The sequence below is a fragment of the Alexandromys fortis genome, unplaced genomic scaffold (assembly GCF_014885135.2).
Source record: "Alexandromys fortis isolate MF-2015 unplaced genomic scaffold, M_Fortis_MF-2015_v1.1 scaffold_50, whole genome shotgun sequence".
Taxonomy (NCBI): Eukaryota; Metazoa; Chordata; class Mammalia; order Rodentia; family Cricetidae; genus Alexandromys; species Alexandromys fortis.
The window spans coordinates 9,752,282-9,766,512 of NW_026067932.1; the positions used below are offsets into that span (position 1 = coordinate 9,752,282).

The 14,231-nt window shown below is 48.8% G+C and overlaps 1 protein-coding gene across 3 annotated transcripts in view; it reads right to left on the reverse strand.

Moving 5' to 3' along the window:
• The window catches only part of Appl2 (adaptor protein, phosphotyrosine interacting with PH domain and leucine zipper 2), a 41,285-nt gene extending 27,332 nt beyond the window's left edge, over window positions 1–13,953 (reverse strand). For 2 of the 3 annotated variants that reach the window (XM_050145553.1, XM_050145552.1), the window contains exon 1: window positions 6,277–6,375. In XM_050145553.1, coding sequence (XP_050001510.1) covers window positions 6,277–6,300 — 24 coding nt within the window. In that variant the 5' untranslated portion in view covers window positions 6,301–6,375. Of the gene's footprint in view, window positions 1–6,276; window positions 6,376–13,787 lie in introns of those variants that run through there. The other variant, XM_050145550.1, reaches the window with a different exon arrangement.
• Between the last annotated feature and the right edge of the window lie 278 nt (window positions 13,954–14,231).

The window sequence follows — 14,231 nt, forward strand, 5'->3', positions numbered from 1 at the left end:
CACACTCCATCTCTCCCAGAATACAGCCACACAGTCACACTCCATCTCTCCCAGAATAGAGTCACACACAGTCATACTCCATCTCTCCCAGAGTACAGTCACACACAGTCACACCCCATCTCTCCCAGAGTACAGTCACACACAGTCACACTCGAAGTCCTGGTTTCAACTGCCTTCCCTGCCCCAAGTGCTGCTCCTTTGGGGCTGATCACAGGTGGCAATCACGGGGCCAAGGAAACAGGTGAACACACAGAACCCATCACCTGTTTAGACGGGGCAGAGCAATAGTTCTTGGCATCCAGCAACCACTTAACACATTCGATGACTGATGTGTGAAAAGATCAAGAGACTCATCTAAACTAGCTCCTGTAGACCAGGCTGGCCTCGAACTCAGAGATCCGCCTGCCTCTGCCTCCCGAGGGCTGGGATTAAAGGTGTGCACCATCACTACCCAGCTAAACTCCAAATCTTAAACACCTGCAACCAAACTGAGAAAAACTCCTGGTGTACAGGCCTGCACCACAAAAGGCCATAAAACACGAAGGCCAGAGGAGGACGTGGATGAATCCTCTGAAGAAAGGGTCTCCACCATGGGCCACACAAACAGTGCCTGCTTTGAGTAAGTGGAGCTTGTCTGTGGCTGGCACCTGCCCAGGCTCTCCCTGTGGGTTGGAACTGGCATACTCAAGAATCACTAAGTAGCAGCTAATACTGTGTGGCTGACCCCTGCCCTCTCCTTTCTCCTTCTATTTATTCTCTGCCTGCCAGCCCCGCCTATCCTTGCTCCTGCCTCGCTATTGGCTGTTTTAGAGGCCTATCAGGTGTTTTAGACAGAGTAACACAGCTTCACAGAGTTAAACAAATACAGCATAAACAAAAGTCACACACCTGAAAATAATATTCCCCAACAAGAACACACACATGCGGTGCCTGACCTGGTGTGACACTTGTGTGTGTTTAACGAATGAAGAAGCCTGGCTGCCTCCTACAGGCTTCACCTTCTGCTGCCAGAGTCACAGGTGGACACCTGCTCACATTGCTTCCCGACAGGCACAGCAACCTGTTCAGCTTAAGAGCTAACTCTGTGTGCGTGCATGTGCGTGTGTGTGTGTGTGCACATACTTAAAGAGAAGCAATTTCTTCTACATTTATTTGGTGTCTGTATGTGAGCATGTGGAACTCAGACAAAGGAACTTTTGGGTCAGTTCTTTCCTTTCACACATGGGTTCGGGGGGATGAAACTCAGGTCATCAGGCTTGGTGACAAGCATCTTTCCTGCTAAGCCATCTCTCCTGACCTGTTTGCATAGTGTTTAAATATTTTCACTCCCCTTCTCTCTCATTTTGCTTCAGCTGGAGATTACTCTGTTTCTGCATCCAAAGCAGGCTCTTAGGGCCCACGGTTTTCAGATCTGTTTGGGGGGCAATATTTCTATGCTCAAGCATGAGGAAGAACAGCTTCAGAGCTGGGTGTGGGGTACACAACTTTGTTTCACACAGGCCAGGGCTTCATGGTAAGACCCCATCTCAAACAAACGAACGGCCAAAACCCCAAACCAAAGGGAGCAGCTGCAGGGAGATGACCGGATTAACCTGCTTTGCTGGGGGAGAAAGGAGCTTTATCATGGCTGTCTCTTTGAAGAGAAACTTACCAAGGGCTGGAGATAGGTCAGCGGTTAAGAGCACTTGCTCTTCTTGCAGAGGACAGGAGTTTGACACCCAGCACCCATGCAGGGGGCTCTCAACCTCTTTAACTCCAGCTCCAGGAGATCCGACACCCACACTCTTAAAAACTTTATCTAATTTATTAAGACACCGCCCTAGACCAAAGCCACCAACCAGAGCGGCTCGTCTTCCGCTAGAGGAGAAAGGGCCGGTACTGAGAACCGCCAGTTTCACTACCCTAGCAACAGACGGCCTTCCTGGCCACGGCCAGAGCCCCCATCTGTCTGACAGCTGAGAGGATGATCTATCTAAACAGCTCTCTCCTAAGCCTGAGTCCAGTGGTAAAAAATAAAAATAAAAAAATAACTTTAAACATATTTAGGAAAGAAACAATTATCAGACGCACAGATTTAAAGCAAGTACCGTATCAAATTTGTTGTATGCCAAATGTGTGCCAGAGAAACCGCACAGACGTCTTTATGTTCTTGTCTGGGCACCTCAGGCATTCTGAACACTTGTCCGGTACTGAAAAGCAGCACAGAGTCCTAAGCAACCAGCTTTTGCTCGCTAGTATGAAGGGTGTGTGCCTTCTTCTTCCTCTGCTCACTCCTAGCATGGGCAACGGCTCTTCTGCCAGCTGAGAGACAAAATGGGTCCACACGGGCCCCTGCCCCAAGATGCCAACCCCCTTGCTAACATGCAAGCTCACTTCAGAGGTTAAGCCAGATGAAATCTAAACACCCTCCAAACAGCCACAGTAAGGGGTCAGCTCTCAGAACTCTATTTTTCTTTTTTAAAACTGTAATTGTCACATTATCATTGTGTTAATATAGCAACAGGAGTTATGCATACATACTGTGCAGTGCGTGTGCACACACCTGATTTTATTTATACAATGTCTGTAACTTAGATAATTCGTATCCTAACCTTCAAAGAGGGCATTCTGTTCTACTGGGTATATAATTAAAAAACAAACAAAGAAAGAACTAGCTAATCATGTCATTATCAAACTAGTGTGTTAGGGCCCGACTGTAAACTAGTGTGTTAGGGCCCGACTATAAACTAGTGTGTTAGGACCCGACTGTAAACTAGTGTGTTAGGGCCCGACTATAAACTAGTGTGTTAGGACCCAACTGTAAACTAGTGTGTTAGGGCCCGACTATAAACTAGTGTGTTAGGACCCAACTGTAAACTAGTGTGTTAGGGCCCGACTATAAACCTCTACAAATTCTCCTCTACAGGACGGCACCTTTCAGTATTTTATAAGCCATAGAAACCGTATCTGATTACAGGATAGAAGGCTAAGGTATAAACAGGTACATTTATTGAAGTCTAGCACATAACATGGTCTACGATGTAATTAATATTAGTAAAGATAAAGAGGACACGGTTTATAAATCCAATACATGACAGCCATTTCTTTATGTTAGACACCCGCTTGCTCTTTCATTCCTGAGGTCATACTTAATGTCAACATTAACTTCAGAGTCCTTTTATGTTCCCAAAGATCCCTGGCCTTTCTCTAAATTAGTCTGTGCTCACATGGCATACGGAAAGTGTCTCTACCCAGGGAACAACTCCTGTCCCGATTCCCAGTCAAGGCTTCTAGCTTTCTGTTCTGAGACATCAACTTTAAACTCACCCTCTCTATCTTTTCTTGCTCTTCCTCCTTCTAAACCAAGCCCAGAGGACACTCATTGAGCAGAATCCGAAGTGTACCCAGCAGGCTGATTAAAAATACCTGTGTCTTACCGGCCACATGAAACTACTTTAAAAACGTAATAGTGAAAAACTATGTCTTGGTTTAAAAAAAATCAAACTCTAATATAATTCAATATATTTAAGTATAAAATATTTAAGGAATAACATGAAATAAAACCAAAAGAGCTGGGGGCAGGGGAATGGACAGAATGAAAACAGAATATTACTAACTTAAAATATACACATATCAAAGCAAGCAAAACACATCTCGGTCCTTCCAGTGACCTGAAAAGTCACGGCCTGCCCGTGCCCGTCTGGATGCTGCTGGCCAGCTGGCCAGGGCATTTCCGCAGCTCTGCAGCAGCCAGCAGGGAGGAGGGCTGTGGCCGGAGGACAGACCACATGACGGCCATGTGCTCCGAGTTAAAAGCCCAGCCCAGCCTCTTGGTATGCAAGACCTACTTAATTTTGGCACACTGAGCCACAATTCTGGCCTAGAAGAAAAAAATGCGGTAGGAAGTGTTTGGACTCGGCAGCCAATGGCTATGACAGTCGTGGAGAGCAGGGCAGAGGTCCTGCAAGTGGGAGACACGGAGCCATGGAGGTCTCAGAGCTTGGGAGCGTTAAAGAGGAGGCAGGGCCGTTTAACGGCAGCATTCAAAGTCACTAAATAGCAAACAAGGAGGTCAGAGGTAAGTACGGCCAATTTTTCCCCTATTGTATAAATCTGGAATACTCAGAGAAAACTACAAAAACATTCAAAATAAGTCAACAAGGAAAATCGTAGAAAAGTCCTCATGTTCCCACGTTCTGAAAGGCTCATCAAAACAAATGAGGGCCGACGATCACAGACAAGTACAAAGCTCTCCTGAACGCCAGACTAGGTCTGCGGCCTGGGAACGGGGCTGGGCAGCCTAGCACGCCTCAAGGCCCAGGTTCAAAGCCTAGGGCTGCAACAAACACTTTGTTTTGAGGCAGCGTCTCACCAAGTAGCCCGAGCTGGCTTCAAACTCAGAGGCCCACACAACAGTGTGTCCCACCAGCAAACACACTTTCTGTTTACTAAGTTATTCTGGCCTGATCCTGCAGTTTGTGAGTCTATCTCTCTAGCCCTGACGCTGGCTCTGAACCATCTAGACTTGTCCCTTACTCCAGCACCCCATGGCCCCTCCAGAGCTTGTGCTTCAAGAGGGAACTGTGAGCTGGGTGTGCTGGCATGTGTCTGGGAGACAGAGGCAGGAGGATCATCAGCTACACACTGAGCTCCAGGCCAACCTGGGTCACTAAGAACCTGTCTCAGAAAATAAAGAAGAGGCCGGGTAGTGGTGGCAAACACCTTTAATCCCAAGCACTCCAGAGGCAGCGGTGGATGGATCTCTGTGAGTTTGAGACCAGCCTGGTCTACAGAGTAAGTTCCAGGACAGCTAGAGCTACACAGAGAAACATGGTCTCAAACAAAGAAGAGAAGAGAAGAGAGGAAGAAGGGAAGGAGTCAGGTGAGCCTCCTCCTAGGCCTTCCCACGTTCAACAGCAATTGTCTGTCTCCTGGCCCTTTAAGTTCTCTAAAGGCTAAGACTAGGGCTCTTATGGCGGATACTGACTAATGACTATATACAAATCTATTTTAAATTGTACTTTATTGCTTCCTTTTGTGTATGGATGTGCATTCATGTGTGGCTGTGCATGCCAAGCACACGCGCGGGGGTCAGAGAACAACCGGTAAGAGTTGGTTTTCTTGTTCTACCATGTCAGTTCTGGGAATGGAATTTAGACTGTCCAGCCTGGTGGTAGGTACCATGACCCTCTGAGCCATCTTGCTGGCCCCACTAGCTATACATGGCTGCCTGTGGCATTTATACCGTTCAAATCATCAAAGAGCGAAAGGAATGTAAGCACATACAGATTTAGGGTCACTGGAAACTACTGTTACTGATACTCTGATGAGTAACAATTCTGTATGTCAGTGACTCACATCTTCCTTAGAAAGCGACACGTGAGGCGGTTCTTGTTTGTAAAGAGATTTGCTTTTGCTACTCAGCAAATTATTTTTGCATGGATTTGCAAGTCGAGATGTTTGTTCCTCAAAACAAAGAGGCACCCCCATCTTCAGAGGAAAGCCTTTGAAAAGCCATTTCTGCCCTCCCACACTGACATCCAAGACTGCCCAATAACGAGAAAAACAAATGGCATCGATACACTGAGCTCACTCATTCACAGTGGGGAGAGCGGACACCAGTGTCTCCCTTTGGGGTTGGAGTCAAAAGAAAATCAAAAGCAGTTATGTGGGTCCTCTCCTGTGCAGGCTACAGGAAGACCCCAACTCTGTCTCAAAGGAAATAAGACTCCTTGGTTTTCCGAGAAGGAAAGTAAGAAAAACAATTCTGATATGTGAACATGTTCATGCAAGGGGTACATATCTATACATGTGTGCAAACATGTTCGTGCATGGGGGTACATATATGTGTGTGAACATGTTCATGCAAGGGGTACATATCTATACATGTGTGCAAACATGTTCGTGCATGGGGGTACATACACATGTGTGTGAACATGTTCGTGCATGGGGGTACATATATATATACATATATATATATATATATACACACACACACACACACATGTGAACAGGTCCACAGAGGCCAGAGCTCAATCTCCTGTTCCTCCCTTAGAAGCCATTCCCTTCCTGAGATGGTCTCTCCCTCGGAGCTCACAGATTAGGGGTCTGCCTGTCTGTACCCACAAACACTGGGCAGACACTAGCCCAATACCATGCCCAGCTCCGTTAGATGGGTTCTGGGGTTCCACCTCAGGTCTTCACTAAGCCATTTTCTCGGCCTCTGGTTTTATTGCAAAATTTTACGTGAGATTTCTTTTCAGACTCAAACTTTTCAGAGAAGGGTGAACGGCATACCTGTGCTCCATAGACACGTTGCATGGCCTGCAGCAGCTGGTTGGTGTAGTCTGTGAGGGTGCCAGCATCTTCCTCAAATACACTCAGCAAGGAGCGCGTCTGCAGGAAGAGAAGAAGGGGTTAATCTTACTCTCAGCGACAGCTAGGAAGGAGGGAGGGACACATTGAGCACAGGACAGTATCTGTCTGGTGAACTCTGCTCTCGTCCTTCCCACAACAGAGCAGGAACAAGCAGACAACACCTGCTCAGGACCAGGAGAGAGAGCCCATTCCCACAGACTAGGCGTGCAGCCCAGTGGAGAGCATCTGCTCCACCCTAGGCCCTGGCTCTCGCTCAACACCGCAGGAAACCACGAAAGACAATTGTCTGTGCTGACCTCAGTGCCTACCCATGCACAAGTCCACTCAGCAACCAGTGTCGGGAAGGACAGCCTCTCCTTCCAGTCCACTCAGGGAACATGAGTCCCATAGCGCCGAGCACCGGGCTGGTCACCCAGCACAGCCACCACCACCAGCTGTGCGGGTGTCTGCAGCCCAGGGTACCCTGCAGACTGCCACTGTTTCCTCTTAAGATAGCACACGGTCAGATTCTGTAGGGGTGGGGAGGGAGAGGGTAGTAGAACTTTTTAAACTCATGGCCAAGTATCGCAAATGTCCTGGCCCAGTGGTAGAAGCTCTTGGTGTACAACTCAAGTGGCAACCATTATGCTGGCCCCTTCTCTCAGGAAGAGCTCAGTCCTGAGGGCAGAAGTGCCTAGAGGGCAGTTCCTGCCACATTCACACAGTGTGTGACACACTACAGGGTAGTTCCTGACACACTCACACACAGTGTGTGGACACTAGAGGGTAGTTCCTGCCATACTCACACAGTGTGTGACACACTAGAGGGTAGTTCCTGCCACACTCACACACAGTGTGTGGACACTAGAGGGTAGTTCCTGCCACGCTCCCACACAGTGAGTGACACACCCTGAGCCCTAGTGGAATCTTTACACGCTGGGTGGTGTGCGAACAGACTTATGGCATCATGTAACAGAGATCTGTTCACATATGTGAATTTGCAACAGTGGTCAATAGCCAACGAGAAGAAGCAGGAAATGGAAGCCGACAGTGAGGTCACACACAGAGCGCTTTGCAAACCATTATTGCTCATCACTTTCTTGCAAATGAATTTCAATTCCTTCTTTTTCTAAGCCATCTAAGCTAAAATAAGGTCAGAAGTGGTCTGTGTGGCCACTATGTTCTGCCACTCTTGGGGTCTCCCTGCTGCTAGGGCACCACCTACCAGGACCAGAGCTCCCTGACCCAGACACTCTGAGGGACTAGAGTAAGGACCTGGCATTGGGATCTTTGCTTCTCCCCACCAGGCCTACTCTTGACTTTTCTCACAAGCTGGGTGGGGGCTTATTCTTCTTTGCCCTGGGTCTTCCCGGTCAAACATAAAGTGAAGGGATCACAGGCAATGAACCGTGAAACATAAGACAGTTTTGTACACAGATCTCCATGAGGACGGGTGCTCTCACGGCAGACGGCTCATGCCAGAAGAGTTCTGCAAACTTCCTAAAATTCAGACCCAGAGCAGGAGATGCACCGATACCAGGTATAAACAAAGACGGCGTCAAGTGACACACCGCTAAATAGATCATACGCACAGATTTTCTTTACCTTTCTGTTCTGTGTGAATAAGTATCACTGCTATGACCCACCAGATGTCATAATCCAGACGGATGACCATCAGGAGGAAAAATGGCAGCTCCTGAAAGTGTCATGTTTGGTTATTAAAATGGTGACCTGCGCTCAGCATTTATGGCACCTGCCTCTCTGCTCTCAGACCATGTGTGCTGAAGCCCTGGCCAGAGGACTGTGGGGACGAAAGTGACATCAGGGTCTCGAGGACGCTGTGATGTGGGGGGTGCTCACAGCTGGTGCTCAGAGCTTTAAAAGGTGGCTTCATCTGAATGCTACAGCCGTGTGCATATCTAAGGGTGTGATCCAACAGTGCGGTTGCCTGTGTGTTCATATCTAAGGGTGCCTTCCAACAGTGCGGTTGCCTGTGTGTTCGTGATCCAATGCAGCAGGGTCCCACAGAGCTTACAAAGATCCAAACACCCTTCTTACTATAAACGGCATGCCTGGGGACACAAGAAGCGATACAACTAGATTATGGAGATTTTAATTTTTAAAATTATTACTTGTTCATTTAGCTGAATCCTAATGTTTTCTCTTTATACTCCAAGGAATAAAATAAAGATGAGAGATGGCTGGAAGAGGAGGGATGCACAACCGTCTCCTACAAAGTCAGCAGGAAGAACTCCAGGGGAACTCCTTGGATCAGACACTGATAGGCACGGGACATTTGACACTAACGCAACAGCTTCATAATCAGATACCGTGGTCACATTGCGCTTGCTTTACAGGAGCTGAAGCTGGGGCTCAGGGTGTCCCATCTCTGTTCTAGCTTCCTTATACGTCACACTTACAACACTGAGGGAAGTCAGGGCAGGAGCTTCAGCAGAAACCACAGAGGAACACTTACTGCTCACTCTTGGGCTCATGCTACAGAGTTTCCTTAGCCCGGGTGCCCTTCCCCACCCATGCGCTGGACCCGCCCACATCAATTAATAGTCAAGACCAACCTGAAGAACAATTAGCTGACTCTTGCTGTGTCACACTGACAATTAAAGTAACTATGAGGACCTCCCAAAGCTGGTCCGGCTGAGACATAAATCGGGTCCACTGCAAGGACCGTGCCGCCAGCAGCATCAAGAGTCTCATCACTGGGTGTGCTCTGTGGGGACAGCCCAAGACACAGGAGGACTGGAGCTGGATTCTCTTTGACTACCTCTCTTTCCTTGTGTGTTTTGTTTTCAGGGCAGGGCTTCCCTGTGTAGCCTTAGCTGTCCTGGAACTCACTCTGTAGACCAGGGTGGCCTCGAACTCACAGAGATCTGTCTGCCTCTGCTTTCCGGGAGCTGAGATTAAAGGTGTGCGCCACCGTGGCCCAGCTGGATCATCCCACTTTCTATTGCTCACCTCCAGGAACTGTCAGAGAACTGCATCATGGTCCTGCCCTGTTTTAACCATCTGGGCACTGGACTAAAGCGGACAGTGATCATGCCCGGTAAAGAACGCCCAGTTCCCAAGGGACCGCTCTGCTACACACAACATCAGCATCCGCTGTGCCCAATGTACAGGCGGAGAGAGGAATGCCCTGACACACAGAATGGATGTGTCAGGAAAGGTACGCCAGATGCTCAAAGTCTCACACACGGGTCCAACAGGGGTGTGCACTGTGTGCAGACAGTAATGTCACTCAGCTAGGGAGCCACCGTGGTACACGGTCACGCTTGACATATGCTGTTTACTCTTCAGAACAGCTCAGCTGAGGAGCTGTTTTCATTCTCATGTTATGCGCACGCACACCAAGGCTCAGAGGCTGAAGAAAAGCCCCGGTAAGTGGCAGGCTCAGGGTCTGACTCCATCCTTTCTACAAGCCTACATTCTAGGGGAATGTCTGCAGCCAGACAAGCAAGACCAAGCACTCTGTGGGCCTGGTCTCTGCTCCACAGCATTCCTTTACCTTAGAGTAAACATCCGGGTGTTACCTAACCAAACAGCCCTGACATTCTCAATAGCACACAATTGTGTAAGCACCCAATTTCAAAGCGCCCATACTTTGTTTCTTTAAAATGTAAGTTAAACAAAGATGTTTATCCCCCTAATTTGGTGTAGGGAGAGAAACATCTTAACAGAACGACGACGAATAGAAAAATGTGCTGTTCACAGAGATATGGGACAAACCCGCTCTACAATGAAGCCACACAAAACCGGGCGTGTTTGGAAGCATCTCACTGAGATAAAGAATGCTCTGATTGCTGAGGAGGACTGCGCCCAGCTGGGCCGCGGCACGACCTCAGAACCAAGTCTTTCATCTCTGTTTCCGCTATACCTACTGCCAAAGAAACACAGCTCAACCCACAACACCAAGGATGAAGCAGTACTTCATCCCACCTCACTGGGAAATCGTGTCGCATACAACATGGGAGAGTAAGACCCTAAAGAAGGGTGCAGGGTGTGCTGCTGGGGCTCCGGGCTATGCCTCTGTCCCTATCTATTACAGCAGGACTCACACTGTCCCGGAACAGCCGCTTATCTGCCCCAGGAACAGACCGTAGCCAGTCAAGGGCAGATAGGCCTATCTAGTTGATGGTCATGTTTCCAGCAGCTACCAGAGCCTGGCCAGCCGGGCAAAGGCTCACAGACAGAGATGGGGACACGTCTCTTCACGCTCCAAATACTCATGCACCAGTGATCAGCAGAATGAATATATACACCAATACTAGTTTTGCAATACAGCATGCAAACCTGCACGCTGAGGAACAGGAATCAAACCGTCATATCCAAGACCCATCAACTTCTATGCAGTGCTTGGGGCAATTAGGTTCAAATACAAAAGCTTCCTATTCACTATGTCCTGTGTAACCAGGTTATCCAAGCAACCTCCTAACTCTTCCGCCTCCACCAAGAAGAAACAAACAGCTCATGGGATCTCAGTATCTTTTTCCTCTCCTTGTGAATCAATATTTTGCATCATAGAAAGCCAGGTGCTAGGGAACAGGGCTAACTTAAACAGTCCCCCAGGTTGGCATGCTAAGGCCCGGCTCACTCCCCTGCACCACATAAACAAAACCCTTTACTCCGCTGCCTGCACTTCTTTAGTGTACACATTTGGTTTCTCCGCCCCTCCTCCATCTTACTAAGTGATCTCGAGACTGCTGGAAAGTCTGAGTGCGTGAATGAAAAGCATGTAGTACCGGGCATATGCCATGTACGATCCATGTTCAGCCCATAACCCAAGAGAGACATGAATGCAACTCAATACACAATTACAAGCATTCTTAACTCATTCAGATTTCTGCAATTTTTTTTCTTTTTGCAACTCTCCAGTGTAAACTTTGGAGATGATAATGGAGCCCACAGAAGCCAAGAGGTTGGACAAGGCATTCGCTCTTGTTTAATTCTTTCACATAAAAAGAAAGAAACGGTTTCAGCGGTACTCAGTTCCACGCCTCTGGGTCTCCTGGGAGGAGGGCTGCCGTCCTGCACAGGCTACACAGAAACCAGTGACAGCCGAGCTCTGAGGACTGTGAAAGACCCTAAAGCTAGCTTCTCTCCCACACAGCCACACTCAGAAGCCCAGAGAGGAGAGAACCAGTCTCAACAGCAATGACAGATTCCAACAGGTGGCTCAACGTGTAAGGGCACTTGTCACCAAGTCTAACAACCTGCAATCAATCCTTGGAACCCACGTCGTGGAAGGAGAGAAGCGATTTCCACAAACTGTACTCTGACCTCCACGTACACATGCCCACAGCCACACACGTCTATAGGAAGGATCAGGAAATGTCGCAGAAGAGGGGGGTGGAGAGAATGAGGGGCAGTGTTGTGGAAGGCTTCTTCTGGACACACTCGGCCCTCCAGCTCATGAACTCACAGCAATGTGGTCACCTCCACAAGATAACGCCAGCCAACATCCCAGCATCAAATGGAGGCACCCAGAGGCCCCACCCTCAGCTGAGAAGCTGGCTGCTGTTGGCTTCTGGGACAGTCAGTTTTCTTTGGGGGTGTGGCTGCTGGGAGGTCACCCTGGTTCCACTGGATGCCCAGACACACCCATGCATATGAGGAAAGCAGTCATTAGATTTTGTGTGTTATGGGGGGGAGAACAGGAAAATGGGTGGGAAACAGGCTGGAGGGGATGTCTGGAGAAAGGGGAGGGGGAAGAAGGGGATATGATAAAGATACACTGTAAATATGTGAAATTATTAAGGAATAAAAAAATATTCCTTAGAAGAAAGACAACAAAACAAGTGGCCAAATTAAATAAGAACTTTATAACTTTGCAGGGAAGCCAACTATCTAATAAGCCTTTACTAAAGAAAAAAGTGTTAAAAAAATTTTTTAAAATGCCAGATAAGAATGACAATGTCTCTAAACATCCCCCCCTCAGCTCAAAGTTGTAGATCACATAGATAGGATATAATTTTAAACTGCTCCACCACCTTCAAGACCATCAGCTCCACATCCCTTGTCTCCTGTAGTTTCTGCAGATGAGAAAATTGAGCCAGAACTGCAACCCAGGTCTCCAGACTCGTTGCCGGTGTCTTTCTGTGTCTCCAGAAACCGAGTGCATCCTTTATGCCACTCAGAAACAGAACACACCCACTCGTGTGACAACCTGGAACACTACCCTGGGTCACGTGCACAAGGACAGCCTGGCTCAACCATTGCCACGGCTGGCTAGGAAAGCAGTCTATGGTTGACCTTCAGCGTCCCCGAATACAAAGCGAATGGAGATCTCTATTCCTAACCATGATGATCATGACTTCCACCTGCTCAAGTTCAGATTCTTTTTTTTTTTTTTTTTTTTTTTTTTTGGTCAAGTTCAGATTCTTAAAGCAGGTGGGGAAGACTGAAATGCCTCTCCCACCACAGGCTGTGGTCCAAACCAAACACCTGACAACCGGCACTGTACAAAGAGGCCGCCAAAAGTTAGCACAATAGATGCCAATCTATAAAAAGCAAACAACAACAACAACAACAACAAAAAAACAAATCAATAAAAAAAAATTAGACTAGGCGTGAGAGCGCCCACCTGTAATCTCAGCACTCAAGATGGCAGTTCAAGGCTAGCCTGGTCTACAAAGCAAGTTTCAGGCCAGCTACGGACGGCTACCTTAGTAAGACCTTGTATCAAAAACCAAGTACTGGGAGTAATAATCACAGCTTACTTGGGAGTAATAATCACATCCTGCCTGAGGACAATCACAAAGAAACGAGCTCAGGACACAGGTGCACACTGCCCCTTTTGATTTCCCCTTCAAGGGAGAGGGCCAGAAGCGCAGGTGAGACCGTCAGAACTTCATCTGGGAGGCGCAATTAACTCAGGAGGAAAAAAGGAAGGAGACCAGAAGGAGGGGAGAAACTGTAAAAGAACAGTTTAATCCTTTCTAACATTTTAGGGACAGAGACGCCAGGGGATAAACGTATTTAGTTAACTAAGCTAGGGATGCTGTATCAGAAAAGCTAGGAAGAGGACAGGAGGTTAAGGGAACAGTGGCTCCCTGGAGAAAGGCGTGCTGAATTCTGAACCAACGACACTCGGCTCCGCCTGCCAGTTTTCACTCTCCAGCTCAAACGACTTGATTCACATCTCCACGACGCTAACGAAGTCCCCCCCCCACACACACCCGCACACACCACCACCACCCCGTGGCTCAAATGAGGCCAAAGTTAATTTTCTCTTCACCACTAGAAAAAGTGCCAAAGGGAGGCCTGGGTCGACGTTCCAGGCTTTCTCTGCTTCCCATTCCATTCTCTTGGAATCGGTGGTACCAGCAGTGCCTTTGCGCACAGCGATGGCATCTTCTCCTGCACCAGACTCTTTAAAAACTTTCCTGTCCTAACTCCCGGGAGGCGGACAGCGAGGCCCCCGACCTCCCCAGCGGTACCTGGGGGCTGTCCTGCAGCGCCTCCTCCAGCAGGAGCTTGTCCACGGCGGGCATGGCTCGGCGGCGGCGGCGGCGGCGGCGGAGCGCGGGACTCGAGGCCAGGGACGCAGGGCGCTCCGGGGACTGGAGGCTCAGCTCCCCGCCCGCGCCTGCCCTGAGCCTGGCGGCCCGCCCCTCGGCCCGGCCCCCCGCCGCAGGGATCAACAGGAAGTGTGGCGAGCGAAACGGGACACCGGAAGTGCGGCGACCTGGCTTCCGCGCTTCTAGTCCTCCGGGCTAACGGGGCGGGGCTGGGAAGTTCTGTCTCGAGGTCCTCCTCCCCGGTCCCAGTGGTTCCAACTCGGGATGGAACGATAAACTTAATCTTTGTTTTTGCGGTTGCACTGAGTGCTTTTTCTGTGTGGGAGGAGATAAGAGTGAACAGATTTTGCGGCTGTTTTCTGG